Source organism: Mustelus asterias, unplaced genomic scaffold (assembly GCF_964213995.1).
Source record: "Mustelus asterias unplaced genomic scaffold, sMusAst1.hap1.1 HAP1_SCAFFOLD_129, whole genome shotgun sequence".
Classification (NCBI taxonomy): Eukaryota; Metazoa; Chordata; class Chondrichthyes; order Carcharhiniformes; family Triakidae; genus Mustelus; species Mustelus asterias.
Window position 1 is genome coordinate 653172 of NW_027590163.1, and position 19312 is coordinate 672483.

Genomic DNA, 19312 nt, shown 5'->3' on the forward strand with positions numbered 1-19312 from the left:
TCACCGGCCTGTAATTACCTGGATTATTCTTGCTACCCTTCTTAAACAAAGGAACAACATTGGCTATTCTCCAATCCTCTGGGACCTCCCCGGTAGCCAATGAGGATACAAAGATTTCTAATTTACTATCCATCTTTATCTTTCTAGCTGCCTTTCTCTCGTACTCCAATTCTTCTCCTTATTTAATCTTTTTATCATTCTTTGCTGTTTATATTCTGTCTAGTTTTCTGACCTGCCACCCATCTTTGTGCAATTGTTTACTTTTTTCTTTAAGTTTTATACTATCTTTAACTTTTTTCGTGAACCACGGATGGTGGGTTGTCCCCTTGGAATTTTTCTTCCTCATTGGAATGTACCTGTTCTGGGTTTTCTGAAATAACCCTTTCAAATCTGCCACTGCACCTCTATTGACCAGTTCCTTAACCTCATTTGCCAGTTCACTTACATTGAACACAGTTCGGTCCTCGATGTGATTGACAGAAAAGTCCAATCACTGTGGTTAGTTGTAAACTCGCTGGTGACTCAGCAGTGTGGATGGCCGAGTGAATCTCTTCCAAAACTCAGGGCAGTTAAATGGTTTCTCCCCAGTGTAATCAGCTCAGAAGACTGAGTAAATCCCTTCCCACACTCAGAGTGAGTGAATGGCCTTCCCCCAGTGTGAGTGCACCACTGAGTTTCCAGCTCTGACGGGTAACTGAGTCTCTCCTCACAGTCTCACATTTCCATGGTCTCTTCCTAATGTGACTGTGGTTGTAAATGGTGCTGTTTCCTTCCAGGTTCAAAAATCTCTGCTTTTCATGTTACGATAAATTGTGTGGCTCCATCCAATCCTGATCTGATGTTTGTGTGAGTTTCCTGACCCCAAATCCTCCCATTCTCAGACCAACAATATTAACACCTATACCAGGGCTGGAGTCACTTTTCAATTCAGCAGAAACAGACCCAAATGAACATGGTTCAGTCTGAATATGATTCACAGCAAAATTCAATCACAATAGTTCCTTGTGAATTCGCTGGTGTTTCAGCAGATTTGATGACTGACTGAATCCCTTCCCACACACAGAGCAAGTGAACGGCTTCTCCCCAGTGTGAACTCGTTGGTGAACCTGCAGCGTGTGTGAGTGAGCAAAGCCCTTCCCACATTGGGAACAAGTGAACATCCTCTCCCCAGTGTGAATCCGTTGGTGTATTGCTAGGTTGGATGATTGACTGAATCCCTTCCCACACTGGGAACAGATGAACGGTCTCTCCCCAGTGTGAACCCGCTGGTGTGTCCACAGATTGCCTGAGTGTGCAAATCCCTTCCCACACTGGGAGCAGCTGAAAGGCTTCTCCCCAGTGTGAGTTCGCTGGTGTGCCAGCAGGTGAGATGAGTCAGTGAATCGCTTCCCACACTGGGAGCAAGTTAACGGCCTCTCCCCAGTGTGAACTCGCAGGTGTATCAGGAGGTTGGATGAGCGAGCAAATCCCTTCCCACACTGGGAGCAAGTGAATGGCTTTTCCCCAGTGTGAACTTGCTGGTGTAATGTGAGGTTTGATGACTGACTGAATGCCTTCCCACAAACAGAACAGCTGAATGGTCTCTCCCCAGTGTGGGTCCTCTGGTGTATGTGTAAGCTGGATGACTGAGTGAATCCCTTCCCACACTGGGAGCAGATGAACGGCCTCTCCCCAGTGTGAATTCGCTGGTGTGTCAGGAGGTTGGCTGACAGCGCGAATCTCTTCCCACATTGAGAACAGCTGAATGGCCTCTCCCCATTGTGAACACGCTGGTGTTTTGTTAGCCCTTCCCACACACAGAGCAAGTGAATGGTCTGTCCTCACTGTGAATTCGCTGGTGTTTTGCTAGGTTTGATGACTGATTGAATCCCTTCCCACACACAGAGCAGGTGAATGGTTTCTCCCCCGTGTGAGTTCGCTTGTGCAATGCTAGGCTGAATGACCGATTGAATGCCTTCCCACACAGAGAGCAGGTGAATGGCCTCTCCTCAGTGTGAGTCCTCTGGTGTATATGTAAACTGGATGACTGAGTGAATCCTTTCCCACAGTGGGAGCAGGTGAATGGCCTCTCCCCTGTGTGACTACGTTGATGAATTTCCAGCAAGGATGGGGATTTGAATCCCTTCTCACAGTCCCCACATTTCCACAGTTTCTCTCTGTTGTGACTACAATTATGTTCCGAAAGGTCAGATGATTGGTTGAAGTCTTGTCCACACACAGAACATGTGTACAGTTTCTCTCCACTGTGAACGGTGCTATTTTCTTCCATGTTCAAAATACAATGATATTCAGGTTACAATAAATTGGCCGACTCCATAAGGTGCTGATACCAGGCTTGGTTTCAGTTTCCAAACTGCAAATCCTCCTCTTCTAATACCCTGTGAAATTGAATTAAAACAGAAAAAGGGAGTGAGAGAGAACCCACAAAAACACAAAGGCAGGTTGTGAAATTGAGCTGAATGAACCTGGTAATTTGTGGGGACAGCACTGGGAAAAAATGACCATGAAAACTGCTGGATTGTCAAAAAACCCAATTGATTTCCTAATGTCCTTCAGGGAAGGGAACCTGCCATCCAGCCTGGGCACTATGGGAAAAGACAGAGAGAAATAGGAGAGATCGGGAATGAAGGAGAGGGATTTTATACATTTACAACTCAATGAGAACATTGATAGAATCTCCCAAACCCTCAACCTCCACTACCTCGAAGGACCAAGATAGCAGGTAAATGTGAACATCATCAACTCCAAGTTCCCCTCCAACTCATATCTTGACTTGTCTGATATCCAGTACTAAAAAACAGAAATTTCTTTCAAAAAATACTGGGAAGTCTGAACCCATTGTGTTCAGTCCCCACTACAAACTGCACTCCCTCACCAGCAACTCTATCCCTCTTCCTGGCAATTGGCTGAAGCTGAATCGGCTGTTCACAACCCTGGTGAAATATTTCACTCTAGGATGAGCTTCCAGCCACATATCCACATCATCATCAAGACTGCTTATTTCCACCTTCTTTCATAGAAATCCTACAGTGTGAGGAGGCCATTCAGACCATCGAGCCTGACAACAATCCCACCCAGGCCCAATCATCCCCATTTATCCTACGTATTTACCCTGTTAATCCTGCTGATGCCAAGGGTTAATTTATCACGGCCAATCCATCTAACCTGCACATCTTTGGACTGTGGAAGGAAACCGGAACACCCGGAGGAAACCCACACAGACACGGGGGGAATGTAGAAACTCTGCACAGACAGCGACCTGAGGCTGGAATTGAACCCGGGTCCCTGGCGCTGTTAGGCAGCTGCACTAACCACTGTGCCACCGGGCCACATGTCAGAGCCATCGCCCGACTCCAGCCCAGTCTCAGCTCATCTGGAACTCTCACCCATTCCATTGTGATGTCACACCCTCACCCATTCCATTGTGACATCACACTCTCACCCATTCCATTGTGATGTCACACACTCACCCATTCCATTGTGATGTCACACTCTCACCCATTCCATTGTGATGTCACACACTCACCCATTCCATTTTGACCTCACACTCCGACCCATTCCATTGTGACGTCACACCCTCACCCATTCCATTGTGACGTCACACCCTCACCCATTCCATTGTGACATCACACTCTCACCCATTCCATGGTGACGTCAGGGCTTCACTCTCCGATCACAATCCCTGCCGGCCTCCCACATGCAGCCTCAATGGCGGCAGTCAGCCCGGGTCTAACACTACAAGCTACCGCTCCATTTGGTACAAAGGGGGGGACCGGGAAGTTCATTTCCGGGGTTTGGGTTTGAACAACATGTTTACAAAGTCTCTCCACCCACCCGCCATATTTATCATTCCCCGCGCGCCGCCCTCTACCTCGTATTGATCTCGCTTCCAAATTAAAACCGTCCGTCGCCATTACCCGCACTGCGCATGCTTCAGGTCCCGCCCCTCAGTCACTCCGATTGGTTGGAGGACCAGCTGCTCCCGCACTGTCCTCCAGCCCCGCCCCCTCTTCCTATTGGCCCGGAGCTGCCGTCAATCAGCCCCCGGGTATTGTGATGTGGAGCATGCGCAGTGTGTGTATGCAGCCAGTGAGTAAGTGCCGGGTGAGCGGGAAGGATGGCGTCGGAGGGAAAGGTTTAGAAATCAGTGGTGTCGGCCACAAAAACCAGAACAGAGGCGGTCGTGTTAAATATCAAGCGGGTGAGTAACGTCTGAGTGCGGAAGGGTGCTGGAGCCGGTGGGTGTGTGCCGATGTTTCAGATAATCCTCGATAGAGGCCTCAATCCCGGAATGAGAAGCAGCCGGTTCCACGGTTGAAAGACCCGGATACCGACCGCCATCTTTGTAGGGGGCAATGTGTAGAAAAGCGCATGCGTAGCGCCATCTTTATCAGTAGCAGTGCACCAGCGCGCGTGCGCAGTGCTCCCTTCAGCAGGAGGACTGAGTGATGGATTTTGGAAACTCTTTTACAAGGGGATGGTTTACACACAGCAAACTCAAATCAAGAGAATTATTTGTCTCTTCTGAATGGAATTAGCAGTTAGAATGTTTATTGATCTGTCTAATACTGGGAGCCATGAACACACAAACTTCTTATTGTTCTGTTCTCTACCTGAAGGCAGGTCTGACCCACAATGTCAGGATCTCTGCTATGGGTTGGGCAAAGAGGCAGAACCCAAATCCACCCCAGCCAGAATGGGGATTGAACCCCGTGCTGTTGGCACCAATCTCATCCACACCGGCCAGCTAGACCCCACAAGGAACCAGGCTACAGTGGCAACAGAAACTTTTATATCCGCTACCCGTGGAGCCATGGATAGTGATGGGAGAGGCTCCAAATTGTTTCCATCATATGACTGACCAGGAATCTCTCCTGCTCTTATTGTCTATCATTGGTGTATGTTCGAAGGGCAGCATGGTGGCACAGTGGTTAGCACTGCTGCCTCACAGCGCCAGGGATCCAGGTTCGATTCCTGGCCCGGGTCACTGTCTGTGTGGAGTTTGCACATTCTCAGTGTGTCTGCGTGGCTTTCCTCTGGGTGCTCTGGTTTCCTCCCACAGTCCAAAGATGTGCAAGTTAGGTGCATTGGCCATGCTAAATTGCCCTTTAGTATCAGGGGGACTAGTCTGGGTCAATGCCTGGGGATAGGGCAAGGGCGGGATTGTGGTCGGTGCAGACACGATGGGCCGAATGGCCTCTTTCTGCACTGTAGTGATTCTATGAATGATTTACAGTTTGGCCACATTATGAACACACCTTCCTCGGCCATGTACTCTGAGTGGGACTGGAAACCAGAGCTTCTGACTCAGAAGAAGGGTCACTCCCCACTGCACCACATCTTCACAGTGCACAATCCAGACTAATAAATCTAACAGGAAAACAGGAGACATTTCTTTTCACAAACAGTTGTTAAAATGTGGAACTGACTGGAAGTAGTTGAGACAGATAACTTAGATTTTTTCAAAAGGAAACTAGATGAGAATGAGAGAAAAGAGAAGCTGAAAAGCTGAGATGAGGTTAGCAGAATGGGAGGAGACTCGTGTGGAGTAGAAACTCCGTACAGACTAGATTGCCCGAATGGCCTGTTTGTGTATTATATAGTCTATGTAATTCTTTGTGAAATTATTTTGCAGGGTAATGGAAGAGGAGGATTTGCAGTCAGGAAAAACAAACCAAACTTTGTGTCACAATTGGAAAGTCAATTCATCAGGATGTGAAGATTTGTACACCTGAAGGGACTTAATTGACTGTCTCAGCAGGAAGCTGGTGAGAGTCTGTAAACCTGCTCTTCCTGTGGGAAGGGATTGATACAGTTGGTAAACATGCTGACACGACAGCGAACTCGCCATAGTGAGAGTCCGTTCATCTGCTCCGTGTGTGGAAAGAAGTTCATGTGTTCGTCCAACCTGCTGGCTCACCAACTCGATCACATTGATGAGGACCCTCTTCAAAGCTCTGACTCTGGGGACAGCGTTGAGACGCCTGAGGAACAGGCCCAACACCAGCTCCTTCACACTGACGAGAGACCGTTCAGTTGCTCCCACTGCGGGAAGAGGTTCAGCCAGTCCTCCCGCCTTGCAGAGCACCAGCTCCTTCACACACACGAGAGACCGTTCAGCTGCTCTCACTGTGGGGAGTCATTCAGCGACTCAGTGCATCTCACTGAGCACCAACAAGTTCACACCAAGGACAGGCCATTCAGCTGCGCCCAGTGTGGGAAGAGATTCACTCAGTCCTCCCACTGCACTGAGCACCAGCTCATTCATTCTGATGAGAGAAGTTTTAAATGCTCAGAGTGTGAGAAGACCTTTAAAACGAACAATAGTCTCCTGAGACACCAGTGCACTCACACTGGGGAGAGGCCGTTCCCGTGCTCTGTGTGTGGGAAGAGATTCAATTATTCATTCCATCTTCTGAGGCACAAACTTGTTCACACGGGGGAGAAACCATTCACCTGCTCCGAGTGTGGGAATGGATACACTCGCTCATCTCACCTTGTGATTCACCAACGAATTCACACCGGAGAAAGGCCGTTCACCTGCTCCGAGTGTGGGAGGGGATTCACTCGTTCAACGCACCTTGTGATGCACAAGCGGATTCACATTGGGGAGAGGCCATTCTCTTGCTCTGTGTGTGGGAAGAGATTCACTCAGTCATCCGCCCTGCGCACACACAAGCGAGTTCACACCGGGGAGAGGCCGTTCACCTGCTTCGTGTGTGGGAAGAGTTTCCCTCGTTTGTCCCATGTTGTGATACATGAGCGGGTTCACACCGGGGAGAGGCCGTACATTTGTCATGTGTGCGGGAGGGCCTTTACTTGTTTACACCACGTGCAGAAACACCAGCTTGTTCACACCGGGGAGAAGGCCTTCATCTGCTCCGTGTGTGGGAAGCGTTTCCCTGAGTCCTCCAGCCTCCAGAGACACGAACGCATCCACACTGGGGAGAAGCCCTTCACCTGCTGTGTGTGTGGGAAGGGATTTGTTCAGTCGTTCGACCTGGTTAAACACCGGCGAGTTCACACCAGGAAGAAGCTGCTCACCTGCTCTGTGTGTGAGAAGAGATTTACTCGGACATCCCGCCTGCTGAAACACCAGAAACTTCACATCTTACCGACAAAGCTGGACTCTGCTGTTGCTGCTGAGAATCACACCCAGAACTGAACCTTTTCTCCTTTCTAACTCGAGATCATTTCAGTCTCAAACCTTCCGTTACTCTCATGGACAAGTCCCAGCTCCCCATCCCTACCAGAGTGTCTCTCCCAGCCTCGAGATCCAGGGAAGGTTTCGGTAACATTCCTGGGATCAATGAACACAAAACACAGTTTGTGAATCACTTTCAGCTACTGGGCTCAGTGTGTGTCTCACAGGATCTCACTCACCTTCTGTATGTGAATGGAATGTCATGTCTGCAAACCGGGTTTAAACTGAATTTGATGTGATTTATTATAGTCACATGTATTAGTATTGTTTCTTGAACGCTATACAGACAAAGCATACCGTACATAGAGTACATAGGGGGAAAGGAATGATTTGATTTATTGTCACATGTATTGGGATACAGTGAAAAGTATTGTTTCTTGTGAACTATGCAGACAAAACATCCTGTTCATAAAGTACAAAGGGGAGACGGAAAGAAGATGTAGAATGTAATATTACAGTCATAGCTCGGGTGTAGAGAAAGATCAGCTTAATATGTGATAGGACCATTCAAAAGTCTGATGGCAGCAGGGAAAAAGCTGTTCTTGACTCGGTTGGTCCATGACCTCAGACTTTTATATCTTTTTCCTGGTGGAAGAGAGAATGTTCAGGGTGCGTGGGGTCCTTGATTATGCTGGCTGCTTTTCTGAGGCAGCGGGAAGTGTAGACAGAATCAATGGATGGGAGGCTGGTTTGCGTGATGGACTGGGCTACATTCCCAACTCTTTGTGGTTTCTTGCGGTCTTGGGAAGAGCAGGAGCCATACCAAGCTGTGATATAACCAGGAAGGATGCTTTCTATGGTGCATCTGTAAAAGTTGATGAGAGTCGTAGCCTTTTAGATCACAGCTGAGGAGAAGGGAGTTCTGAATCGACTGTATTATCTCTGTTCTCCAGATCGAATGACTATTTTAAAAATGTAATGGTATTTTATTCAAGAAATACACTCACAGCCCAAAGACTTAACTGCTGTGTAACTTACGTCAAAGATTCATAAAATTAAAGATACAAACAATGGAAATATGTGACAATCCTATAATAACAATAAACAAATTGATCAGGTAACAGGAAAGTGGTGGACATGATATTAAAAGAAGGAACATTGAATTAAAGTTACAGACCAATACACCATTCCTATGTTACAGGCTCTGAAATGCATATAAATGTTATCATTTCAGTACTTCGTTGAGCACTGGAACCATGTGAGGAATTACTCTGTCTGTATTATTGCAGCGCAGTTAATAAAGTCAGTAAAAGACAATCTGTTGTTGGGAATTTGATTATCTGGTGTTTGAAACCACAAGGTTCAATATTTAGAGTCAACAAGATGAACAAGGAAATACATCAGGGCCCAAAACTCCAGCTGGATATTCACAGGAGAAAGTCTGTTATTTAACACCAAGTGGACAGAAGAAAGATCTCAACTAAAAACCCTCCAATCATTTGTAAACATGTTTCAAATGCTGAGAGATTTCAACAGTGAGTTTCCATCACGTTGAAGTCAATGGAAGGTGAGAGATGGTTCAAGGTTCCAGACAGAAATGTAACTTGATGTTTCCATTGCCTTACATTGGTAGATTCAGGAATTCACACTAACGTTTTAAATCTCTACTTTTTTCAGACTGGAAACTTAAACCTGCCGTTTCACTCAGTCAGGAACAGATCCCAGTTTTACACCAATCTCTGAGTTGACAGCACGTTTCCAGCATTCACCATTGTTCTTCCTGACTCTAAACACAGTTGTAAAGGAGCTTTTGTTCCGTGTCCAGGAGCTCTGAACCATGGAAGAGAGCGGCTGGGACACATTTCTTACACACCTCAGGATTCACCCACACGTCCAATCCTAACTGCAGCATTCGCCAAATCCAACTCCTGCACTCATTTGTGAACTCACTGGTGTCTCAGTAGGTTGGATGATGGAGTGAGTCCCTTTCCCCCACACAGAGCAGGCGAATGCACCCTCCTCAGTGTGAACTTGCTCATACGTCAGCAGCTCAGATCAGTCAGCAAATTCCTTCCCTCACCTGGAGCATCTGAACAGCCTCTCCCCGAATGAACTTGCTGGTGTGCCGACAGACTGGATAACTGAGTAAATCCATCTCCACACATGGAGAAGGTGAAAGTTCTCTCCTCAGTGTGACTGTGTTGATCATTTCCCAGTTGAAACGGGTAAATGAATCACATCCCTCAATCCCCATATGTCCATGCTTTCTCCATGGTGCTGGTGTCCTTGTGTCTCTCCAGGTTGGATGATCAGTCAAAGGTTCATCCACACACACAACACGTATACAGTCTCTCCTCGCTGTGAATGCTGCGATGTATTTTCAGGCTGTGTAACTGGTTAAAGCTCTTTCCACACTCAGTTCACTGGAACACTCTCACTCGGGTGTGTCTCGGTGCTTTTCCAGTCACACTGATATTTGAAATAGGGCGGCACGGTAGCACAGTGGTTAGCACTGCTGCTTCACAGCTCCAGGGACCTGGGTTCGATTCCCAGCTTGGGTCACTGTCTGTGTGGAGTTTGCACATTCTCCTCGTGTCTGCGTGGGTTTCCTCCGGGTGTTCCGGTTTCCTCCCACAGTCCAAAAAACTGCGGGTTAGGTTGATTGGCCAGGTTAAAAATTGCTCCTTAGAGCCCTGAGATGTGTAGGTTAGAGGGATTAGCGGGTAAATATGTGGGGGTAGGGCCTGGGTGGGATTGTGGTCGGTGCAGAGTCGATGGGCCGAATGGCCTCCTTCTGCACTGTAGGGTTTCTATGAAATCTTTTCCCACAGACAGAACAAACAAACATTTCTCCTTCCACATTGAAAGGTTAATGATATTCAGGTCCTGATGAATCGAGTGATTCTGTTAGATCTCAATGTGATGTTTGGCTATAAGTTCCCTCCCTGTAAATTATTCCCTGCTAATACCCTGGGAATAATGTTCACAAGAATCATCAATAACCAGCCTCTTGTGCTGTTTGGGTTTCTGTTTCTCTTCCTGTACAATGTAACCCTGCCCTCATGTTCTACAGACATCCATTTCCCAAACACTGATCTGCTCGAGGGGGTTCCACCAACCCAAATGTCTGCCTCTGTACCAGGGTTAAATTCACGGCTGGGTGGCCTTGGAAAGGGAGCACGTGGTGTCCACTGCCACTGCCAGGCCTTCCATGACTGGTGGGTTCTTGTGGGGTCTGGGCTGCATCATCAATCCCGGCCCCCCAGTAATGACATTTTAGTCTCATTAGTTCCCTTTCACCCTGATTCTGTTTCATGTCACAGAATCATAGAATCCGTACAGTGCAGGAGGCCATCGGCCCATCGAGCTGCACCGACCACAATCCCACCCAAGCCCTATTCCCGTAACCCCACATATTTACTCTCCTAATCCCCCTGACACTAGGGTCAATTTAGCACAGCTGATCAACCTAACCTGCACATCTTTGGACTGTGGGAGGAAACCAGAGCACGTGGAGGAAACCCACACAGACACGGGGAGAACATGCAAACTCCACACAGACAGTGACCCAAGGCCAGAACTGAACCCAGGTCCCTGGCGCTGTGAGGCAGCAGTGCTAACCACTGTGCTGCCCATTCACTTTTGGTTTATATTAAACAACATTTTAATTAATTTTCATACATTTTCTTTGAAGTTCTGTCTTTTTGTTACAATGATGTTTTGAGGAGATTTCACTTGTTAATTAGTTTATTTGTTTACCTGGTATAAAAAACAGAACACAGATCAGAGACCTCACTGACTTCAGCCCAAAGTGGAACCACAGGAAGAGGAGACTCCACAAACATCCCTATTCTCAATGATGGGTCCAGCACATCAAGACTGGGTTTTGCTTTGACTGAGGCCGAGTGTGTTATCACTACCTTCACTGATTCCCCAGGTGAGGAGAGACGTTCTGGAAGGTCTGGGTCCAAGAGAATAGCTGAAGGTCCACAACTGAAATGATCCAGACAGTGAGAAAGGAGAAACACATACTCACAAATGGAGCAGCCAGTAACAGGATATCGAATAATCTCCTCTTATCCTGGAGAAATAAGAACATAAGAAATAGGAGCAGGAGTAGGCCATCTAGCCCCTCGAGCCTGCCCCGCCATTCAATAAGATCATGGCTGATCTGACGTGGATCAGTACCACTTACCCGCCTGATCCCCATAACCCTTAATTCCCTTACCGATCAGGAATCCATCCATCCGCGCTTTAAACATATTCAGCGAGGTAGCCTCCACCACCTCAGTGGGCAGAGAATTCCAGAGATTCACCACCCTCTGGGAAAAGAAGTTCCTCCTCAACTCTGTCTTAAACCGACCCCCCTTTATTTTGAGGCTGTGTCCTCTAGTTTTAACTTCCTTACTAAGTGGAAAGAATCTCTCCGCCTCCACCCTATCCAGCCCCCGCATTATCTTATAAGTCTCCATAAGATCCCCCCTCATCCTTCTAAACTCCAACGAGTACAAACCCAATCTCCTCAGCCTCTCCTCATAATCCAAACCCCTCATCTCCGGTATCAACCTGGTGAACCTTCTCTGCACTCCCTCCAATGCCAATATATCCTTCCTCATATAAGGGGACCAATACTGCACACAGTATTCCAGCTGCGGCCTCACCAATGCCCTGTACAGGTGCATCAAGACATTCCTGCTTTTATATTCTATCCCCCTCGCAATATAGGCCAACATCCCATTTGCCTTCTTGATCACCTGTTGTACCTGCAGACTGGGCTTTTGCGTCTCATGCACAAGGACCCCCAGGTCCCTTTGCACGGTAGCATGTTTTAATTTGTTTCCATTGAGATAGTAATCCCATTTGTTATTATTTCCTCCAAAGTGTATAACCTCGCATTTCTCAACGTTATACTCCATTTGCCATATCCTCGCCCACTCACTCAGCCTGTCCAAATCTCTCTGCAGATCTTCTCCATCCTCCACACGATTCACTTTTCCACTTATCTTTGTGTCGTCTGCAAACTTCGTTACCCTACACTCCGTCCCCTCCTCCAGATCATCTATATAAATGGTAAACAGTTGCGGCCCGAGTACCGATCCCTGCGGCACGCCACTAGTTACCTTCCTCCAACCGGAAAAACACCCATTTATTCCGACTCTTTGCTTCCTGTCGGATAGCCAGTCCCCAATCCACTTTAACACACTTTAACACACTACCCCCAAATAAAGGACCCGACTGTGTGTCTGAAATAATATTAGTTCATTTGACACGCATCGGAATACTAAACTGCAGCAAGTTATGAAGATTATTAACATCAGCATGAAGAAACTCCAGCTCTCAGGCTGAACATGTTTCAGGCTTGGATGTGATTAATCTGGAATTAAAAGTCAACTGATGACCATGACAATTGTCGGAAAAACCCATCTGGTTCACTAATGTCCTTTAGGGAAGGAAATCTGCCGCCCTTACCTGGTCTGGCCTACATGTGATCCCAGAGCTACAGCAATGTGGTTGACTCTTAGATGGCCTCTGAAATGGAGGGTAATTAGGGATGGGCGATAAATGCTCGGCCCAGTCAGCGACCCTCACGTCCTGTAAAATGAATTTTTAAAGATAACAGCAGAATCCAAATCCTTCTGTCATTTGTGAACTTTCTGGTGCCTCAAAAGATGGGATGAGTGGATGAATGTCTTCCCACAGTCGGAGCAAAGGAATGGCCTCTCCCCAGTGTGAACTCGCTGGTGTGTCAGAAGATTGGCTGAATGAATGAATCCTTTTCCACACGTGGAGCAGGTGAACGACCTCTCCCCAGTGTGAACTCGCTGGTGTTTCTGGAGGCTGGACGACAGAGTGAATCCTGTCCCACACACTGTACATCTGAATGGCCTCTCCCCATTGTGAACTCGCTGGTGTGTCAGCAGGTCAGTTGTGGTTCTGTAAGTCTTCTCACACTCAGAGCATTTGAAAAGTCTTTTATCCGTGTGAACCAGTTGGTGTTTAGCGAGGTGGGATGACCGTGCAAATGCCTTCTCACACACAGCGCAGATGAAGGGCCTCTCCCCAGTGTGAACCCGCTGGTGTATCAGCAATTCACTTGTGGTTTTATAACTCTTCTCACATTCAGTACACTTGAAAGGTCTGTTATCAGTGTGAACCAGACGATGTGTAGTGAGGTAGGATAATCGCGTGAATCCCTTCCCACACACAGAGCAGGTGAATGGCCTCTCCCCAGTGTGAGTGCGTTCATGTTCGATGAGGTTCTGTGATCGTATGAACCCCCTCCCACAGTGAGAGCAACTGAACTGTCTCTCAGTGTGAACAACCTGGTGCGTAACCAGGTCCTCCGAGATTTTAAAGTTGCTTTCACAGTCCGAGCGGTTTAACAGCTTCTCATCAAGGTGAACTTGCTGGTGTGAAAGCAGGTGGGATGACTGAATGAATCCCTTCCCACACATGGAGCAGGTGAATGGTCTCTCCCCAGTGTGACTGCGTTGATGATTTTTAAGCTGGGAAGGGTAACTGAACCCCTTAGCGCAATATGCACATTTCCACTGTTTCTCCATGGTGCTGGTGTCCTTGTGTATCTCCAGCTTGGATGATCAGTTGAAGCCTCATCCACACACAGAACACGTCATGTTTTCTCTTGGCTGTGAATGTTGTGATGTTTTTTTCAGGCTGTGTAACTGGTTAAAGCTCTTTCCACACTCAGTTCACTGGAACACTCTCACTCGGGTGTGTGTGTGTGTGTCTCGGTGCTTTTCCAGTCACACTGATGTTTGCAAAACATTTCTGCTTCCACATTCAAAGGTCGATGATAATCAGGTTCTGATGAATGGAACAATTTTGTTTTTTTTGTGTGATGTTGTGTTTGAGTTTCACATTTGCAAAACTTCCTCTTCTAATACCCTGTAAAAGGAGTTTACAAAAATTATCATTGTAACATGATAGAAATTCAGAACAGATATTTCATTTTTTATTGAATATTCTTTTCCCTTGTTTGTTTCCTCAAATATGTAGTCCAAACAAACTAAAAGAAGAAAAAGATCAGCAACAAAGTACCAACAAGAAGAAAGGTTAGCTTCCTAATGAACCAGAATGTTGTTTCCAATGTCTTGAAGTTACTTTGTACCCTGCGATGCTCATCAGTTGTGGAAGGTAGCAAGTGTATCAGTGGACACCACATGCTCCCTCTCCAGGAGAGACTGCAAGGATATGCGACATCCACCCAATTGCTATGGACACTGCTCATTCAGCTTCAACAAATTGTTGTTTGAATCTGGCCCAAGAGCAGGTCCAGGAGAAGATACTCTGATCTTGGTTAAGCTACATTTGGAGTATTGCATGCATTCCTGGCCACCATACTACCAGAAGGACCTGGAAGCTTTGGAGAGAGTGCAAAGAAGGTTCACCACGATGTTGCCTGGTCTCGAGGATGTTGGCGAGGAGAGGTTGAATAGGATTTTTCGCTGGAAAGACAGAGGCTGACGGGAGACCTGATAGAGGTCTACAAAGTTATGAGAGGCATTGACAGGGTGGATAGTCGGAGGTTTTTTTCTTAGGGTGGAATTATCAATTATAAGGTTCAAGATGAGAAGGGGAATGTTTAAGGGAGATGTGCAGTGAAAGTTTTTCACACAGAGTGGTGGGTGCCTGGAACATGCTGCCAAATAGGTGGTGGAAGCAGGCAGATTAGCAAAATTTAACAGGAATCTGGATGGGTACTTGAATAGGGAGGAATTAGAAATTATCGCTCGACTATTAATCCAGAAACTCAGCTAATGTTCTGGGGACCCGCGTTCAAATCCTGCCACGGCAGGTGGTGGAATTTGAATTCAACAAAAAATATCTGGAATTAAGAATCTACTGATGACCATGAAACCATTGTCGATTGTCGGAAAAATCCATCTGGTTCACTGATGTCTTTTAGGGAAGGAAATCTGCCGTCCTTTTCTGGTCAGGCCTACATGTGACTCCAGAGCCACAGCAATGTGGTTGACTCTCAACTGCCCTCTGAACAAGGGCAACTAGGGATGGGCAATAAATGCTGGCCAGCCAGTGACACCCATGTCCCACAAATTAATTTTTAAAAATCCCACCCAGGGCCAATTCCCGTAACCGCACACATTTACTTTACTAATTCTCCTGACACTCGGGTCAATTTATCATGGCCAATCAACCTAACCCGCACATCTTTGGACTGTGGGAGGAAACTGGAGCACCCGGAGGAAACCCACACAGACATGGAGAGAATGTGCAAACTCCACACAGAAAGTGACCCAAGGCCAGAATTAAACCTGGGACCCTGGAGCTCCAAGGCAGCAGTGCTAACCACTGTGCCACCGTGCTGCCCAAAGGGATACAGACCGAGCAAAGGCAGAAGGTTTTTTGTAAATTAGGGTATCATGATTGGCATAGACTTGGAGGACCAAAGGGTTTGTTCCTGTGCTGTACTTTTCTTTGTTCTCCCTAACTTCCCCCCACACAGCCAAAGACTAGGAGGTTGGGGCGAAAGTGTTAACAAAGGTTGCGGAGCAGCTCCTTCAGGTAACTATACAGGGCTGCAACATCTCACACTGAATATAGAATCCCTGCAGTGCAGAATGTGCCATTTGACCCATTGAGTATGCAATGACTCTCTGACAGAGCATCTTATCCAGGTGTTCTTCCTCACCCTATCCTGGTAACCTCACAATTTCCCATTTAACCTGCACGTCTTGGGACACTAAGAGGCAATTTAACATGGGCAATCCACATCTTTGGGCTATAATATAATATTAATATAATGTAAACATGGCCCATGGACTCCTTTGGGCTGCAAACATCAGCTGCAGCCTGGGAGTGGGTGAAGCTGTTTAAAATCTGTTAACACAGTAAGAAGTTTAACAACACCAGGTTAAAGTCCAACAGGTTTATTTGGTAGCAAAAGCCACACAAGCTTTCAGAGCTCCGAAAGCTTGTGTGGCTTTTGCTACCAAATAAACCTGTTGGACTTTAACCTGGTGTTGTTAAACTTCTTACTGTGTTTACCCCAGTCCAACGCCGGCATCTCCACATCATAAAATCTGTTAACTCAGCTATGTATCACCGGGCACTAGGACCCAGTTGGGAACAGAGACCCTGAGGCCCCGTCCACTCTGTTACGTCACCTGAACGAAGAGGCATGCGCACTCCTCGGCTTTGAACCAAGATGGCGGCCAGTAACCGGGGCCTCGTTTCGGTAAAAAGACCCGGAGCTGCAAACGCGGCACCTTCAGGTTCGTATAGGGGGTGAGAGCATTCACCCGGTGTTTACAAACTCTCCCCAACCAGAATCGCCTCCGTTACTCACTCCAGGTTTCCGCATCCTTACCGACTGCCTGTTAACCAAAGAAACGTCTTTGTCTCAGGAGACATCACTCATACTGCGCATGCTCCAACTGGATGAGCATTGGGCCTGCGCACTACTCTCCTGCAGTGTAGAAAGGGGACTTTCAGCACCGCGGGGAATGCTGGGTATAAAGCCCGCCATTGACAATCCCAATGAGTGAGTAGTGATTATTTTTGCTGTGTTGTGGAGATTGTGGCGGGTGGGGAAACCGATAAAATTAGGAACAAAATCATAAATTACACCAAGTGTACAGACCCTTAATTATCAACCAGAAAGAAGGAAAATGGGGATTGCTGAAAGACTGTCCTTTTAGGTATTGAAAATATATTTATAATGAGAAGAAAATCAATCTGTGTAGCTTTAGTGAACATCGATATGCAAAGAGTAAGATGAAAGACTTTTAATCACCTCAAACACTTGGCATAGAACTGTCTGAAACTCAAAACAGAAGCTTCAGGAAATCAATGATAAAATGAGCATTTATAAATATGTAAATATATATATATATATATATATAGATATATATAAATGAGCATTTACACCGTTGACAGAAGACATTTTTAAATGTAAATTATTTACACTCAATCATTTTTGTATTCATTTGTGGGACATGGGCGTCGCTGGTTGGACAGCATTTCTTGCCCATCTCTAGTTGCCCTTGGTGGGCACTTAAGATTCAACCACATTGCTGTGGCTTTGGTATCACATGTTTTAATGACAATGTTACAATCCATAATTATCCATGTGGCAGAATGTATCCCATCAGTGACTGGTTCTCTATTCTGAATTTCTGAGCTGAACTGACAGTGATGACATTTGCAAACTTCTTTTACAGGATATTAAAAGGGAAAAACTTGCCATAAGAAATCTCAAACCAAACTTCACACCAAGATCTGACAGAGTCACTCAATTTTATAGGATGGGGTAAACCATCACCCATTTTACCATCCCTGTGACTGGAAAAGCACCGAGACACAGACACCGACACCATGGGGAAACCGTGGAAATGTGAGGATTGTGGAAAGGGATTCAAGTCCCCATCTGAGTTGGAAATTCATCGACGCAGTCACACCGGGGAAAAACCATTCACCTGCTCTCAGTGTGGGAAGAGATTTACTAATGCATCCGACCTGCTTACACACCAGCGAGTTCACAGCGGAGAGAGGCCATTCACCTGCTCTGTGTGTGGGAAGAAATTCAGCATTTCATCCAACCTAGTGAGACATCATCGAGTTCACACAGGGATGAGACCATTCAGCTGCTCAGTGTGTGGAAAAAGATGCAGAGATTCATCCACCCTGCTGGCACACCAGCAGGTTCACACCAAGGAGAGGCAATTCATCTGCTCTGACTGTGGGAAGAGATTCACTCGGTCCTCCAGTCTGCAGAGGCACCATCGAGTTCACACTGGGGAGAGACCACTCACCTGCTCAGAGTGTGGGAAAGGATTCAGAGATTCACCTGACCTGCTGGCACATCAGCGAGTTCACACTGGAGAGAGGCCGTTCATCTGCTCCGTGTGTGGAAAAGGATTCGGAGATTCCTCCACCCTGCTGACACACCAGCGAGTTCACACTGGGGAGAGGCCGTTCACCTGCTCCAATTGTGGGAAGGGATTCACTCAGTTAGCCAACCTGCTGAGACACCAACAAATTCACAGCGGGGACAGGGAGAGGCCTTTCACCTGCTCAGAGTGTGAGATGGGATTCTGTGATTTACCTACCCTGCTGACACACCAGCGGGTTCACACTGGGGAGAAGCCATTTACCTGCTCCCAGTGTGGGAAGGGATTCAATCGGTCATCCAACCTGCTGACACACCAGCGAGTTCACACTGGGGAGAGACCATTTACCTGCTCTGTGTGTGGGAAGGGATTCACTCAGTCATCCCACCTGCTGAGACACCAGCGGGTTCACAAGTGATGACTGGGGTTGGATTCTGCTGTTATTGCTGCTGTTAATCACATCCAGGACTGAACCATGTTCATTCTGACAGTTGGTGAAGTGGGAGGGTCGGAGGGTTTCTTGCTGTTGGACTGGCCGGTCTCAATTTTCATTCCAGTGGCTGATTCTCTTTGAGTGAGGGCACATTTCCACTGAAATGATCCACAAAGGCAGATGTCAGATGAGACTGAGATGATGAAAAAAATCTTAACTCAAAGGACAGTGAACTTGTGGAATTCTCTACCACAGAAGGCTGTGGAATCCGAGTCACTGAATATGTTCAAGGAAGAGATAGATTTTATTTTAGATTTTAATGGCTTCAAGCGGTGTGGGGAGAATATGGCATTGAGATAGAGGATCAGCCGTGATCATATTGAATGGTGGAGCAGACTCAAATGGCCTGCTCTTAATTTCTTACAGTACATTGATTTTATCCTGAATAGTAAATAGTCTTTTTCCTCTCACTACAGGTCCCTTATCGCTCATCCATCCTCGTTCTGAGGATTGGCCGCGCTCTGAACAATCTTTCTCCACTGATTTCTCAGCTGCTCTCACTGCCTGTCCCATCGAGAGGCCGGTCCACATTCTGATATTATCCACACATCTCGGGCCTTCCTTGCACACATTTTCCAGGTGTTCTGTCTCACACGACCTCTTTTTCCAAACACTCCCTCCCTATTCACAACACATCTTATAGAGACATATTAGATAATGAAGGGGCTCGACAGGGTAGAGGCAGAGAGACTCTTTCCACTTAGAAAGGAAGCTAGAACTAGAGGACTCAGCCTCAAAATAAAGGGGAGTCAGTTTAGGACAGAGTTGAGGAGGAACTTCTTCTCTCAGAGAGTAGTGAATCTC

At 46.9% G+C, this 19312-nt stretch overlaps 1 protein-coding gene and 1 pseudogene across 2 annotated transcripts; one reads left to right on the forward strand and one right to left on the reverse strand.

Annotated features, from left to right (window-relative positions):
* Window positions 1–921: 921 nt before the first annotated feature.
* Window positions 922–3891, reverse strand: LOC144484835 (uncharacterized; annotated as a pseudogene). Its single transcript, XR_013496117.1, has 2 exons — window positions 3872–3891; window positions 922–2378 (listed from the first exon to the last, which is right to left on the reverse strand). The product of XR_013496117.1 is annotated as an uncharacterized LOC144484835 (transcript).
* A 191-nt stretch (window positions 3892–4082) lies between these two features.
* On the forward strand, window positions 4083–18433 carry LOC144484827 (uncharacterized). The gene is made up of 4 exons (XM_078203187.1): window positions 4083–4201; window positions 5636–6799; window positions 17525–17743; window positions 17828–18433. Exons 2-4 carry the CDS (start codon window positions 5825–5827, stop codon window positions 18431–18433), a joined length of 1800 nt encoding a protein of 599 aa, XP_078059313.1. The 5' UTR covers window positions 4083–4201; window positions 5636–5824.
* Window positions 18434–19312: the final 879 nt, after the last annotated feature.